Here is a 15,098-nt window from a genome sequence, read left to right on the forward strand (position 1 = left end):
TGTAAAGTGGGGTTAATAATACCTGGGTCATGGAGTTTCTTCGAGGATTAAATGAGATGCTCAGAAAATTACAAATGTTTAATTGAAAAATACTAAGGTGTGAATCATTGTAAAGCGTAGCTCCTGTCACTTGCAAACACGTAACTGTGCTCTCAGTTTTTGTTGGGGGTGCATGTGTTTTGTGCTTTTCTGGTACCTTCGTACAGTGAAAAGAATTGAGGACTTGGTGTGAGCTGGTGGTGTTTATCCCCTGACGCAGCAAGATGCTCTCTGAGCTTTTTTGCTGGAGTGTTTGAATTGCAGGGACCCAAACTCAAAGCTCAGTGCTAGTGGGTTAGGGCCTTCCTCTACAGTACGTACTTTTGGTTCTCAATTATCCATGTGATGGGGGAGGGGAAATCATGACATAAGCGTAAATAAACGATAATCTGCGGATTATCTCACCGCCTCACACATCCACCTGCTTTTTATTTTCATTCTCTGTCTTCCTTCCCACGGAGCGGGCCCTCGGACAATCGCCGTCACCCCTTCAGAGGTCTGGGTCACCGATTCCTCGCTCTGCGCCCTGTAACGAAGACCCACAAAGCGCTTTTCTAATCTCATCTCCTACCTTCACACACAAATGCGCGCGCGCACACATACACACTACAGGGGTTCCTAATATTTTGGAAAAAAAATTTTTTTTCATAAAGTTGTTCATACCATCCTCCTATTTTCACCCTTATCCGACTTTTTATTTTGAAAATTTCGAATCTACAGAAAAAAAAGAATACCCTCACCTAAATGAACTGTTTTTTGTTTTTTGTTGTTTTTTTACTTTACTATTTTGCCACATTTGTCCCCTCCTCTTGTTCCCCCGGCCCCCTTTCTCTTTTTCATTTTGGCGGAAGTGTTCAAAGTTGCAGATGCCATGAGCTTGCATCCCTACCTGCCTTGCGTGCATCTCCTCTGATGTGGACCTTCTCCTGCGTGACCGCAGTACCGTCATCACACCTTTAAAGCGCGCAGTTGCCCACGATCACGTTTACACCTATTCAGATTTCCCCAAGGATCCAGCCACGTGTCCTCCCCCCTCCCCCATTCATTCAAATCTCATGCAAGATAGAGCTCCGCCCCTTCCCCTCCCCTGTCCTTTTTTTTTTTTCCCTGCGGTACGCGGGCCTCTCACTGCTGTGGCCTCTCCCGTTGCGGAGCACAGGCTCCGGACGCACAGGCTCAGCGGCCATGGCTCACAGGCCCAGCCGCTCCGCGGCATGTGGGATCTTCCCGGACCGGGGCACGAACCCGTGTCCCCTGCATCAGCAGGCGGACTCTCAACCACTGCGCCACCAGGGAAGCCCTCCCCTGTCCTTTTTGAGGTGCCCAGCTTCTGGCACATCGTGGATTTGTCTGATCATTTTGTTCCTCTAACCTCTGTGTTTCCTATAAACTAGAAGTTAGTGCTAGAGGCCTCTGTCCCTCTGTCTCTAATAAAAACACAACGGCCAGGGCGGGGGCGTCTCCTTTCCTTTTCCTCGCCCACCTTGAGCAGGAGAGGTTGGGATGAGCGTACTGGGAGCCTCGAGTGCAGCAGCCAGAGCCAGAGCGCCTGGTCCCTCCTTTCCTTCCGTGAGCCCTCGGAGCACCTGCTCTGAGCAGGCACGTGGCAGGGAAGGAGCAGGTTGGGAGCCCGGCCCGTCTGCTTCGGCTCCGTTTGGGGAGCTGACCTTAAAGAAACCCACGTGTGACGGAACGGCCGTCTTGATAAGAAAAATGAGAGGGTAAAGCGTGAGGAGGGGGCAGAGAGGTGACCTTTTCCGTAGGTGGCTGGGAAGACCTGCTGGGGAGGTAACATTTGGGTCCAGATCTGGAAAAAAGAGAGTGACCCAGCCGGCTAGGGCCCAGGGAGAAAAGCGGGCGCGGGGAAAGCCAGACTGCCCGGGCCGGGCGCGCGTGCGTCCCGGGGACCCTCCGGGCTCCTCCCCTCGCAGCTCGGGGCGCAATCGGGGGTCCGCGCGGGGTGGCCTTCTCCGCTACCGAGTTCCCTCCTTCAGGCATCACCGTTTTTTTGTTGTTGTTGTTTTGTTTTTTTACTTTTTTTTTAATTTAACCAATTTAATCAGTTATACATATACATATGTTCCCATATCCCCTCCCTTTTGCGTCTCCCTCCCGCCCTCCCTATCCCACCCCTCCAGGCGGTCACAAAGCACCGAGCTGATCTCCCTGTGCTCTGCGGCTGCTTCCCACTATCTATCTACCTTACGTTTGGTACTGTATATATGTCCATGCCGCTCTTTCGCTTTGTCACAGCTTACCCTTCCCCCTCCCCATATCCTCAAGTCCATTCTCTAGTAGATCTGTGTCTTTATTCCTGTCTTACCCCTATGTTCTTCATGACATTTTTTTCTTAAATTCCATATATATGTGTCAGCATACAGTATTTGTCTTTCTCTTACTTCACTCTGTATGACAGACTCTAGGTCCATCCACCTCATTACAAATAGCTCAACTTCGTTTCTTTTTATGGCTGAGTAATATTCCATTGTGTATATGTGCCACACCTTCTTTATCCATTCATCCGATGATGGACACTTAGGTTGTTTCCATCTCCGGCATCACCGTTTTAATGCAGATGATTTAAACACAGCTCCTTTGGAGGATGAGGGTGGGACTGGTCCGAAAAGAACTCCCCTGTTTATTTACAGATCAACTAGAAAACCCATCTCCATTTCAGAAACTTTAGCAAATGAAAAAAAAAAAAACCCAAAAAACTGTCCTATTTTGAGTCAAAGGAGTGCTTGCTTCCCCTTTATTTTGGGAACTACAGCTCGCTAGTTTCAGAAAGGGGTGTGGCTGTCCTTAGAGGCTTCCTACATCGACCAATGAGATGATAAACAAGGTGAAGGTCGCAGACCTCCTGGAAGCCTGCAGGACCAAACGCAGGGTGAGCTAAGGGCGACAATGCAGAGAGGATGGCCCTTCAGAGAGTCTCTGCACAGCAGGAGGTATTCCGAATTCCCACCGCCCGCCTTCCCCACGCGGAACCGTCCATCTTTCGTCCTCTAAACTTCTAGGCGGGGGTCCGCCTTGGCAGGGTTTCAGAACGACACAGATCACTGGGGAGCACCCGCCCCTCGCCCCCTCCCCGGGCCCAGGAGAACTTCCTGGACTGTGTCCAGGGAATCTGTCCTGTGAGCCTAGACGATTCTGGGGTGCCTTCAGGTTTGGGAACGCTGCCCTCTAAGACCTTCTAATGGAGCTCATAACAGATTTTGTTTTGTTTTCAATGTATAAATTTGACCATGAGGCTGTATTGTACAGCAACATTCATATCCGATTTCAGTTTTAAAATCACCTTTGGAGTCCCCAGAGTGCTTTGGGTGGCGCTCTACACATCCTAGTGTTAACTGAATAGACGACTAAGAGTCTAGCATTTAGAGGGGTGGCTCCGCCTGTCTGGTTGCCCGCACAAGCCCCCTCCCCTCTGTCGGCGGTTCTCCCCTGAAGCCCTAGGCTTGCTGATGGCACCCTTTTGTGCCTCTGGCTCGGACATCTCTCCTGGTTTCCAGGCCCACTAGTCTCACTGGGAAGCATACAGGATGTGATTGTTTGGGTGTTCCTGCAAGCATCTTTTCTCCATACCTGTGCCTCCTCTTTTATTTCCAGTCTTGGTGAAGGCCACCACCATTGCCCCAGACCCCAAGCCACTTTGGGTTAGAGCCAGATTCTATGCCTTCTTCCTCTTAATCACGTTTGCCTTTGAAGCCCCAGGTCCCCTCACTTCACCTTGCACAGTGACATTTGTCTTCAGCTGTGCCTCCCTCTCCAGCCCAACTCCTGGACTTCCCTCCTTGTTCACTGAGGGGGTCAGCTTGAACTAGTTCCCTGAAGGGACCTTGTTATCTCAGGGCCAATACTTTGCATGTGAAGTTCCTTCTTCCTGGAATCCCTTTACTGACGTTGCCACCTGGCTGACATCACACCCATTTTGACTCACAGAGCATTTCCTTCAGGACACTTCCCTGCCCACATCCTTTTCCTCTTGCCTGAGTGTGATGTCTTTTCCTATGTCCTGTGCAGCCTCTGTCATTGACTTGCCACATTGTATTGTAATTTTAATTAACCCATCTTTGCCACAAGACTAAGAGTGTCTTTAGTGCAGGAATTATATCTTGCTGACATAAAACTGATGCTCAATAAATAGTTTTTGAATGAATGAATGAACAAATGTATGATCAAGCAGCCAGTTTGTGAACAGTATCCACCTTTGACTTTGTTAAACCATCCGCAATGAAGAATAAAAGCGTATTTTTTTAACTCTTCATTAATGGAGAGATTTTGGTGTCTTGAAGCCAGTTCTGGAATGGTAAAACAATGCCATGGCTTTTGTATTCCAACAGGAACTATGGGATGTATAAAATCAAAAAGGAAAGACAATCTGAAAGACGATGGAATAGATTTGAAGACTCAACCAGTACGTAATACTGACCGAACTATTTATGTGAGAGATCCAACGTCCAATAAACAGCAAAGGCCAGTAAGTAGATAGTCTCAGGGGAGCATTCCCACAGCAGGATCAAAGCATAGCTGCGTAATTTAAACACCAAATCTGTACCATGTGCATGCAAAAAAAAAAAAAAAAAAAAAAAAAAGAAATCATGTCAATTACTTGGGCCTCCAATAATTTTTGATATGCTTTGTAACTTAATCCTTTAAAGAGCTTATAAATATTTTCAGAATAACCAGGCCACTTAATGTACAATAAAGGGGGCTTTGGTCACCTTCTTATGTGTGGAGATAATCACCTTTCCTATCCCTGGTGTGAAGACCCACTCTTTATATATAAAGATATGTATCTGAGCTGGTGTGACTTAGGATAGGTAGTGAGACTAGAAGGAAACGCTGGATTCAAGTCAGAAGCCAAAATAGGTCCTTTGGTGTATCATACTTTATCCCATCTTGTTGTTCTTTAATTAATTCAAAATAGTACAAACACTGAAGTTGCCATGACTTATTACAGAGGATTAAAAGATTGTTTTTTTTTAAAAAAGCACAACTAATTCTGCCTTCTAACCTTACACAGATATCTGTACCAACATTTTTATATGAGTGATGTGCTGTTTGATGCATCTGAGAAATGCTTGGCAAATGAAGGACTGATGCCGCATTTCATGGGAGAGAGGAACAGAGTTTTGGATAATTACAACCTTAAATGCACTTTATTTCAGATTTATATCCTCTCCATCTATTCACTCACTATATGTATGTATGTATATCTCCCATTGCCTGGCTTTTATGGAATTCCTCAGCATTTAAGCTAGAAGTAGCTTATTCCATGTTAGCCCAAATGCATTCATTAAGAGTTTTCATAGTTTCTCTAATCTGACATGTTTCTGAATGCCTTGGCATTCCAGAAGTAGGTTATTGTTGTCACGCCCTCTGCCAGCCCTCTCCCCTCATTCCCCATGATGCTGCAGGTTGACGTGTGCCAAAGTCACATGTCACTATTGAAATTGATAAGTCACTGTTGGCCTTCTTAAAAAGAAGTGGAGGGCTTCCCTGGTGGCGCAGTGGTTGAGAGTCCGCCTGCCGATGCAGGGGACACGGGTTTGTGCCCCGGTCCGGGAGGATCCCACATGCCACGGAAGCGGCTGGGCCCGTGAGCCATGGCCGCTGAGCCTGTGCGTCCGGAGCCTGTGCTCCGCAACGGGAGAGGCCACAACAGTGAGAGGCCCGCGTACCGCAAAAAAAAAAAAAAAAAAAAAAAAAAAAAAGAAGTGGAGATGAAGAGTGAATACACTATGCTATTAATTACCATACTTGATATTTCTAGACAGATACATTAACATTGTAATTTTATATATAGAAACTCAAAATGTATAAGATTATTGATAACTTTAATAATTTAGTGATCATAAATATATAAATGTAATATTTAAAAACACATCGCATAAATAGGTATAGATAGATGTGGAACTATTCTATGGAAATATGACTAACAAAATGTGAAATGATACAGGAATTGGACTCACGAACAGTTTTCTTATTATAGACTTCAAAGTTCTCATAAAAAGGATCTGGCTTTTTCTGGTATCATGTGCTATAGATTTTACATGCTTTAAAACCCCCATTTTTCTTACGTGATGAAAGAAGATGTCCTGTATTCAGAAAAGCAAAGGAAAACAGTACAAACTTACGCACCGTTTTCCCTCTTCTTAAGCGTAAAGGAGGTTAAAAGTTAAGTTAGAAAGCAGAAGTAGTAAACATGTTGGAAGCCTCTCAGTTCCGTCCCACACACCGGGAGCGCTTCCTGTGCCTTCTGTGGTCAGAGATGCCCTTGTTTATGAACCAGGCAGTTGGCCTTATTCCATAGATAACACTCAGCTCTGGCCAGACGTGCCCAAAATCCACCCCTGGATTGATTACAGGCGGTGTAATCACTCTAAGGAAAAGACATTTTAAAGAAAAAGAGTGATGATAGATGAGTTCCATACACGTGTTTTGGTCCTTATAAAAAGTGTGTTAAAACATTTGTCAGTTAAGGACTCTTGGATATTTGAAAATCAGCTTGCTGCTTTCAAAATGATTTAATCAGTTTATCATCTTGTTTCCTCTGTTAACTCATTTAAAGTTGATCATGCGTCCCAATGGTGCACATCTAAATGAGTTTAGAAAACAGTGTAAAGCTTCTTGAAATCAGCATTGAAGGATAATATAGACCCAAGATCTTCTGATACCAGAAAAACGTAATGCCCCCCACCCCCGGAGATTTTATGGGCTGACTTTCATCAGACATTTAAGTTTCAGTACAAACTGTTTTGGTCCCCATTCCACTAAATCACTTTAATCAAGGAGAAACATGATTTGTGGGTGTAAGCCTCTGACAGTACCTTCTCTAAAAGAAGCTCAAGAGGTCTTACACATCCTCCCCACGGTCACTGAGGGAAAAAGGGATTTGATTTCAAAGGTGACTGAGGTGGGCTTTGTGCCACCAGACCCTTCCTGATAATTCATCTCTCAACTAAAATAACAGGGATGCCATGTGTCCCCATAACAGAATCGGGGTCGGCCGCAGGAAGCATGGGTCTGTTAGCACTTGTTCTCAGCTGCTGGAGACCGTGCCCTGACTGCAGTTCTTAAGACAAGTCTGGGAGCTGTGAAGTTCAGTAGTCCTGGGCCGGGTGGCACTTCCACAGGGTCACCAGGGCCCCAGGAGACCCCCAGGGCCCCTCTCTATCATTTTCTCTGCTGTCTCTGGTGACTGGTTTCCGTATTGCTGAGACCCCAGTTCGTTACCTTCTTCTAGGCAGAAAGAAGAGGGCCAGGGAATACGAAAGTCAGGCCCAAAGCCCCACACGACCTGCTTGCAGATAAACTCCTCCGCATCTGCATAGAATGCTGGAGAATTGGAAAGCATCACCATTTAGCTGGGCACACTGCCTCCCCCAATAATATTAGGGGCCTGGTACCAAATCAGAGGGAGGGTGCTGATTGGGTCAGCAGCTCGCAGCCACTGTCCAGAGCCCTGGTCATTTCCTGCCGCCAGGCCCATGGCCACTGGAGAAGGAAAAGCCGTTCCCTGGGCTGTGGAGGTCAGGACGCAGCTCCACAGGACTGCCCGTCAGTACTCCTCTTCTTTCTGGATTAATGAATTAACAAATCTAAACCCCATTCGCTTCTGTTAGAAAATGATGCAACATTCAACACGAATTAAGTGTAAAAAGCTAAACATAAAAATGTATTTTTCTAACAAATATTCTCTCGTAGGTTGCAGACTCTCAGCTTTTACCAGGACAGAGGTTTCAAAATAAAGGTATGTTTTCACAGCAGCATGGACGTTTCTTTACTGTTAGGGCCTCTGTAAAGTAGTTGTCCTGGGTGTTTCTGTTGATTTTTTTTTTACTGTGAAAAAATATACATAGCATAGAATTAATCATCTTAACCATTGAAGTGTTCAGTTCAGTAGCACTAAGTGCCTTCACACTGTTGTGCAACCATTACCAGAACTTTCCTTCATCCCAGACTGAAACTCTGTGCCCATCAAACATGGAACTCCCATCCCTCCTCCTCCCAGCTTCTGGTAGTCACCATTCTACATTCTGTCTCTATGAGTTTGACGACTCCGGGAATCTCGCCTAAGTGGAATCAAGCAGTATTTGTCCTTTTGTGGCTGGCTTTTGTCACTTAGCGTAATGTCTTCAAGGTTCATCCGTGTTGTGGCATCCGTCAGAATTTTCCTCCTTTTTAAGGCTGAATAATATTCTGTTGTATGTATAGACCACAGTTTGTTTATTTGTTTTGTCACAGTGTGTTTGGATTGTTTCCTCCCTTTAGCTTTTGTAAATAACTCTGCTATGAGCATGGGTGTATCATTTCTTAAACGTAGAGTTGGAAGTTATTGTGGTCGTAGGTCTATGTGATTTGAGATAACAGACACTGTACCGGTGTGCGCAGTACGTGACCAGCCATGGACCACGTGGGCCCCGAGCACCACTCGGAAGGAAGCAGGTCTTTATTCCAGCTGCCCATCTCTCACTGCCTCACTGCATCCTTTGTTCCCCATGACACATGAATTTGTTACAACATTTCTGCTGTGCATTCTCAAAGGTCTTTGCCTGCATTCTTCATTTTCAGATCCAGAGGAGCAAGGAGACATCGTGGTCGCATTGTACCCCTATGATGGCATCCACCCAGACGACTTGTCCTTCAAGAAAGGAGAGAAGATGAAAGTCCTGGAGGAGTAAGTGTGCCCAGGCATCCCCCCACAACCCCGCCTGCTGCCCTGGCTTGGCCGCCAGCAGCACAATGCAGCAGACACCCCTCTGGGGTGGGCATGGGGCCCCCAGCCTCCTTGCTTCCCGAAGGAGCAGGGCTAGAGAGATTTTCCTCTTAGGCTTTGCCATGAGCACTTCCCAAGGGTTTTCCCTTTCTTTCCTTATCCATCAGTGCTGCCTTAAGAGGTGTGGGTCTATGTGGAGTTTGCATGTTATTTTAATTCCATTTCTAAAAAATTTTTATTTATTTACTTATTTGGCTGCATTGGGTCTTCGTTGCTGCGCACAGGCTTTCTCTAGTTGCGGTGAGTGGGGGGGGCTACTCTTCGTTGCAGTGCGCGGGCTTCTCATTGCAGTGGCTTCTCTTGTTGCGGAGCACGGGCTCTAGGCACGCGGGCTTCAGTAGTTGTGGCTCGTGGACTCAGTAGTTGTGGCTCGCGGGCTCTAGAGCACGGGCTCAGTAGTTGGGGCGCACGGGCTTAGTTGCTCCGCGGCAGGTGGGATCTTCCTGGACCAGGGCTCGAACCTGTGTCCCCTGCATTGGCAGGCAGATTCTCAACCACTGCACCAACAGGGAAGCCCCTTACCATATTTATTTCGTTATTTTACTCACATTAAGACTGGGTGTATGGGTCCAACTGGGTGTGGCTCTTCAGGGCGTGGTGCTGAAGCAGTGGTCGTCTCGGGAGAGTCCCCACTCAGCATTTAGCGTTTCTGTGAAGATGCTTGGACATCATTTCCTTGACCCCTCCAGGCTGACTCACACACCTGTGGCCCTGCTCAGACCACAGGGCTCAGCACTGTGCTGAGAATAATGAACTCCAAGAATTCTAGTAATCTTTCATAGGGTGTCACCTTGGCCTGCCAACTGGGACACCCTTGGTTGGTTGGAGGCGGGAGACCCTTAAGTTTATGATGTTCAGAGGCTGAGAGCAGTTGTCAGTTCCTGGCTGAGTGTGAACTTGAGCCAGATCCTGGCCCTGCCACCTGATAGCTGTGTGACCTTGACGAGTCACTTCAACTCTACACCTTAGTGTCTTCACTTATGAACCGGGAACAGCAATACCTCTGTCATGGGTTTGATGTGAAGATTATGTGTGTACATATATATAAACATGGCACAGACATGTAGTGGACCACAGCCTAGTGGCAGCTGTAATTGTCTTTCACGTCTTGCAGACGAGGGTCCCGTCTGGGTGTGGGAATCTGATGGGGAACATAGTTGAGGCTCACAGGGACCCGTCCATTCCTCCCTCCCCAGCCCCTTCCCTGGCTCCACACCTCTCACAGAAGATGAGAGTGTGGTGATGAGGCCTAGCTGCTTGGGATTATTTTATGGTTTTCTATTTCTTTTTCCCATGGCTTGTGTCTATGGAAATGAGATGTTTTAACAAAGGAGTTTATAACATAGGAACTATGGCCCTTTATTCCCTTGACTCCCACTTCTGTAAGGACCCTAAAGCGTTTCTTAGATGTGAACTTTTTGTTTCTGCAAGATGGGAACCATTTTCACCAACTCCCGTTTGGCAGCTCTGAGCACAGCGACCCACACTTCAGTCGTGAGACTGTTTGCTTTTGCTTCCATCACTAAATGTATTTATGTTTTAGCAAGAAGTATGAACTTTCTCCCTGGATTCTGGGCTTCCAGGGGTCTTCCCCGCCCTCCCTCACCCTGCAAGACAGACACATTAAGACAGTTGCTCTTGTAGTTCTTGAGTCATTGAATACAAACCCTTTTGGATGCATGTTTCTATTCCAGGCATGGAGAATGGTGGAAAGCTAAATCCCTTTCGACAAAGAGAGAAGGCTTCATCCCCAGCAACTATGTAGCCAAAGTCAACACCTTGGAAACAGAAGAGTGAGTCCTTTCCCGTGTCATCTGGGACAGTTCTGTTTTTCACTCTGGGTTTCTTGTTTATTCTTCGTCTTTTTCCTTCCTGGGATTAAAACACCCATGAAATGTTAATATGTCTTCTCAGGTGGTTTTTCAAGGATATAACCAGGAAAGATGCAGAAAGGCAGCTTCTGGCACCAGGGAACAGTGCTGGAGCTTTTCTTATCAGAGAAAGTGAAACATTAAAAGGTAGGAAGTGACATAAGGCCTCTTATAAAACACTGTTTAGGAAATCATTCTTAGAAACGATTCTAGAATCCTGAAAAAAAAAAAGAATTTTTTTTGGAAAAAAAGTCAATTACTGGCAGACCTCGTTTTATTGGCTTCACTGTATTGCGCTTTGCAAATACTGCAGTTTCTTACAAACTGAAGGTTTGTGGTAACCCTGCATCGAGCAAGTCTATTGGTGCCATTTTTCCAAGAGCATTTGTTCACTTCATGAGCAAGTGTGTCTCTATGTCACATTTTGGTAATTCTTGCAGTATTTCACACTTTTTCTTTATTATTATATTTGTGATGGTGACCTGTGATCAGTGGTCTTTGATGTTACTGTTATGACTCACTGAAGGATCAGATGATGGTTAGCAATTTTTAGCAATAAAGTGTTTTTTTAATTAAAGTATATATGTTGTTTTTTTAAACTTATGCTATTGAACACTTAATAGACTACAGTACAGTGTAAACATAACGTCTTTAATGCACTGGGAAACCAAAAAGTTTGTGTGATTTACTTTATTAGGGTATTTGCTTTCTTGAGGTGGTTTGGAACTGAGCCCACAATATCTCTGAGATATGCCTGTACTATGTTCTGGTAGTGAAAGTTTTATAGTTTGATAACAAATAACAAGCTCAAATTATTAGTTTTGCTACTAAAAGTAACATAAAAGCAGACATAATTATGGCTATTATTTTTACCATGCTTTATGTTTACTGAGCCTCTTAAATTATTATTTAGTATAAAACTTGAAATTTTAAGAGAAAGAAAATCAAAATAACTTTTCAATTCAGCAAAATAATTTTTAAAAAACCCATCACAAAGAAGAAAAAGTGTGTTGGAAAGCTTCACAGCAAACAAAACACTAGCTTTATTTGTCAAGTAGACTTTTTATAAGACTTTAAAATTATGCACTATATACATGCTCAATTTATATTTTGCATATTTCTATGGCAAAATGTGTCCACGGTGTGTATAATACCAACCTTTTAAAAAATATTTTATTGAAGTATAGTTGATTTACAATGTTATGTTAATTTCTGCTGTACAGCAGAGTGATCCCATTATACATATATATATGTTCTTTTTCATATTCTTTTCCATTATGGTTTATCACAGGATGTGGAATATAGTTCCCTGTGCTCTACAGTAGGACCTTGTTGTTTATCCATCCTATACATACTAGTTTGCATCTGCTAGTCCCAAACTCCCACTCCTCCCCTCCCCCATAATGCCAATCTTACTTACAAAATGTAAGTGTAATCTTTGCTTGTACTTCTTCCCCCACAGGAAGTTACTCTCTGTCTGTCAGAGATTATGACCCCGTGCATGGTGACGTTATTAAGCACTACAAAATCAGAAGTCTGGACAATGGGGGTTATTACATCTCCCCACGAATCACTTTTCCTTGTATCAGTGACATGATTAAGCATTACCAAAGTAAGTGAAAATGCAAGGTCAGACAAGAAAAGATACATCTATTATGATAAGTATATGGTGTCAAACATTTATTTATTTATTTATTTTGTATTAGTTTCTGCTTTATAACAAAGTGAATCAGTCATACATATACATCTGTTCCCACATCCCTTCCCTCCTGCGCAAACATTTATATTAAATTTTTTGTACCCTGAAACTTTATTGAGTTCATTGATGAACTCTAGTAGTTTTCTAGTCACATCTTTAGGATTTTCTATGTATACGATCATGTCATCTGCAAACAGTGACAGTTTTCCTTCTTCCTTTTCAATTTGGATTCATTTTATTTCTTTTTCTTGTTTGATTGCTGTGGCTAGGACTTCCAATACTATGTTGAATAAAATGTCTTATGTATCATCTTCCTTTTGGATAAAGTTGGAGGGTGATATTCTATACTTGGTTTTAAATTAATCTATAAGTATACATTCAAAGTCAGATTTGATCTTTGTGAATAATTATCCTAGTCCTTCCTAGTTTGTGCTGTTTAACAGTTAACATTCCAGAATTGCAAAGAGAAAAATGGATATTATTTTTGCATAGTACATATTTTTACAATGCATCTTTAAATATCTGGAATAGGAATGCAAATTTGTAGAACTGTGTCCTAGTGTATACATGTCTATGTGTGTGTAAAGTACATACCATGAGTATGTATTACTCTTGGTAAAAGAAAACAGAAATAACAATAACACCAAAATATTTAGAAGTGGCCTGTCAGTGGTCCTCTGTCGCCAGTCTGCTCTACAGCCTGGCTAAGCTGAACCCATGACTGTGTGTTTGAGGCCAGTTGTAGTGGGCAACTCTTGTTACTGCTTATTTCTTCAACCTGCTCCAAGGGATTACACATAAAATTTGCGTAGGTCCCAAAATATGGAGAGAGCAAGTACCCCAGATTTTGTGGAGTCCTCCTTCCCTCTCTGTTACCCCCATCCATTTATCCATCTGGCACATGTGTTGAGGGCTTGTGGAGCCCTGGCCCTGTTCTGGCACTGGGGCCCTGTGGTGACATGACCAAGTTCCCGCCATTGTGCCCTGGAGAGCTTACATGGACTCTGTAATTAAAATTATATTCTATTAAGTGTGACAACATGTCAGCCTTTGTTTATCTGTTCATTTTGTTGTTTTTATTTTTATAGGTTAGCATTACTAATGAATAAAATCAAGTCTGTCTTAAATTGTCTTTCATTTAAGAATTTCAAAAGTCATGATTATGCAGAAGATACCCCTATAAGCATTTTAGGTTCGTAGACCTTGGCAAGTTGAAAATGATAAGACTCATAGTCCAGTCTTCCCTACAGATACTGGTAAAATACAAGGGATGACTTTTTCCACGTTTATTTTCTCTTTCAAATTAGAGCAGTCAGATGGCTTGTGCAGAAGATTGGAGAAGGCATGCATTAGTCCCAAACCACAGAAGCCGTGGGACAAAGATGCCTGGGAGATCCCCCGGGAATCCATTAAGCTGGTGAAGAAGCTCGGTGCCGGGCAGTTCGGGGAAGTCTGGATGGGTGAGTGTGTGGCTCTGGAGCCAGAGTCTCTCCTGGGGGAAACAGCAGGAGAAATAAGGGCTCCAGCCGATTTCTATCAGTTTTCTCAGAAGCATCGCTGCTTTTGTTTTCCTCTGTCCACCTGTGCCAAGAACTAGCCTACACAACCTACGTGATTAGACTCTTCCTCTTCCTCATGACTTAGTAGTTCTCTTTCAGGATGAATTTTTTTTCATAGATTTATTTATTTATCTATTTTTGGCTGCGTTGGGTCTTCGTTGCTGGGTGCACGGGCTTTCTCTAGTTGCAGCGAGTGGGGGCTCCTCTTCGTTGCAGTGCATGGGCTTCTCATTGTGATGGCTTCTCTTGTTGTGGAACACGGGCTCTAGGCATGCAGGCTTCAGTAGTTGTGGTGCACGGACTCAGAAGTTGTGGTGCACGGGCTTAGTTGCTCCGTGGCATGTGGAATCTTCCTGGACCAGGGCTCAAACCTGTGTCCCCTGCATTGGCAGGCGGACCTTTAACCACTGCGCCACCAGGGAAGTCCCAAGGATGAATGTTTATAAGGAAGGGGGCAGTGGGCATTTATCCTGGTGGTTCTGTCTACTCTTGCGTGATTCTCTCATCACCAGATTCTCTGGACACACATGTTAAGTACAGGAATGTGCTTGCATCTCAGGGGAGGGTACACTTGGGTTAGGACCATCCTTGCTAGTGGGCTTAATAGGAAGCCTCACAGGTATTGCAGTTTCTCACCAAGAAACTTTCTAAAGATACTCAAAATTCCACCGTTAGAGAATTGTTCCTTACTGTTAAGTACTGCCTTCTCTGGCTGGCAAGAAAAGCACCAAAATGATAACAGTGGCTTTTTCTCCAGCAGATACTTTTTGCCCACCTGTCTTTTCTAAAGCTTTTATAATGACTATGAATTCCTTTCTCTTTTGTAAAAAGAATTTTTTAAAACGATTTTTTACTGCATCACGGTTTCCACGCCAGCTTTGTGTGAGTGAGAGCAAACATGATTTCTAAAGAGAAGGGCCAGGCAGCTTTTAAAACCCACCCAGCCCCAGCCCAGCCAGTCTGCAAGGGAGAGGTTTCCCTCTAAAATCTCAGCCGCTGGGATCACAGCTTTGCCCATTTTCTCCTGTTGTCACTGCTTTAGCCAAAGGATCGTTTAAATATGCCTCTGCATATAATTGATTCTTACTGCGCTGTAAGTCTTTGGGAACGTGATAACGGAGTTCAGGTAACTCATGAGTACACAACCT

At 44.3% G+C, this 15,098-nt stretch overlaps 1 protein-coding gene across 3 annotated transcripts in view; it reads left to right on the forward strand.

Moving 5' to 3' along the window:
* Nucleotides 1-15,098, forward strand: part of LYN (LYN proto-oncogene, Src family tyrosine kinase) — a 107,318-nt gene that overhangs the window by 51,867 nt on the left and 40,353 nt on the right. For 2 of the 3 annotated variants that reach the window (XM_081214288.1, XM_081214290.1), the window contains exons 2-8: nt 4,383-4,519; nt 7,750-7,795; nt 8,617-8,722; nt 10,516-10,614; nt 10,736-10,839; nt 12,155-12,304; nt 13,699-13,851. In XM_081214288.1, coding sequence (XP_081070414.1) covers nt 4,388-4,519; nt 7,750-7,795; nt 8,617-8,722; nt 10,516-10,614; nt 10,736-10,839; nt 12,155-12,304; nt 13,699-13,851 — 790 coding nt within the window. In that variant the 5' untranslated portion in view covers nt 4,383-4,387. The remainder of the gene's footprint in view (nt 1-4,382; nt 4,520-7,749; nt 7,796-8,616; nt 8,723-10,515; nt 10,615-10,735; nt 10,840-12,154; nt 12,305-13,698; nt 13,852-15,098) is intronic. The other variant, XM_081214289.1, reaches the window with a different exon arrangement.

The sequence above is a fragment of the Mesoplodon bidens genome, assembly GCF_964165515.1.
Source record: "Mesoplodon bidens genome assembly, chromosome: 16".
Lineage (NCBI taxonomy): Eukaryota > Metazoa > Chordata > Mammalia > Artiodactyla > Ziphiidae > Mesoplodon > Mesoplodon bidens.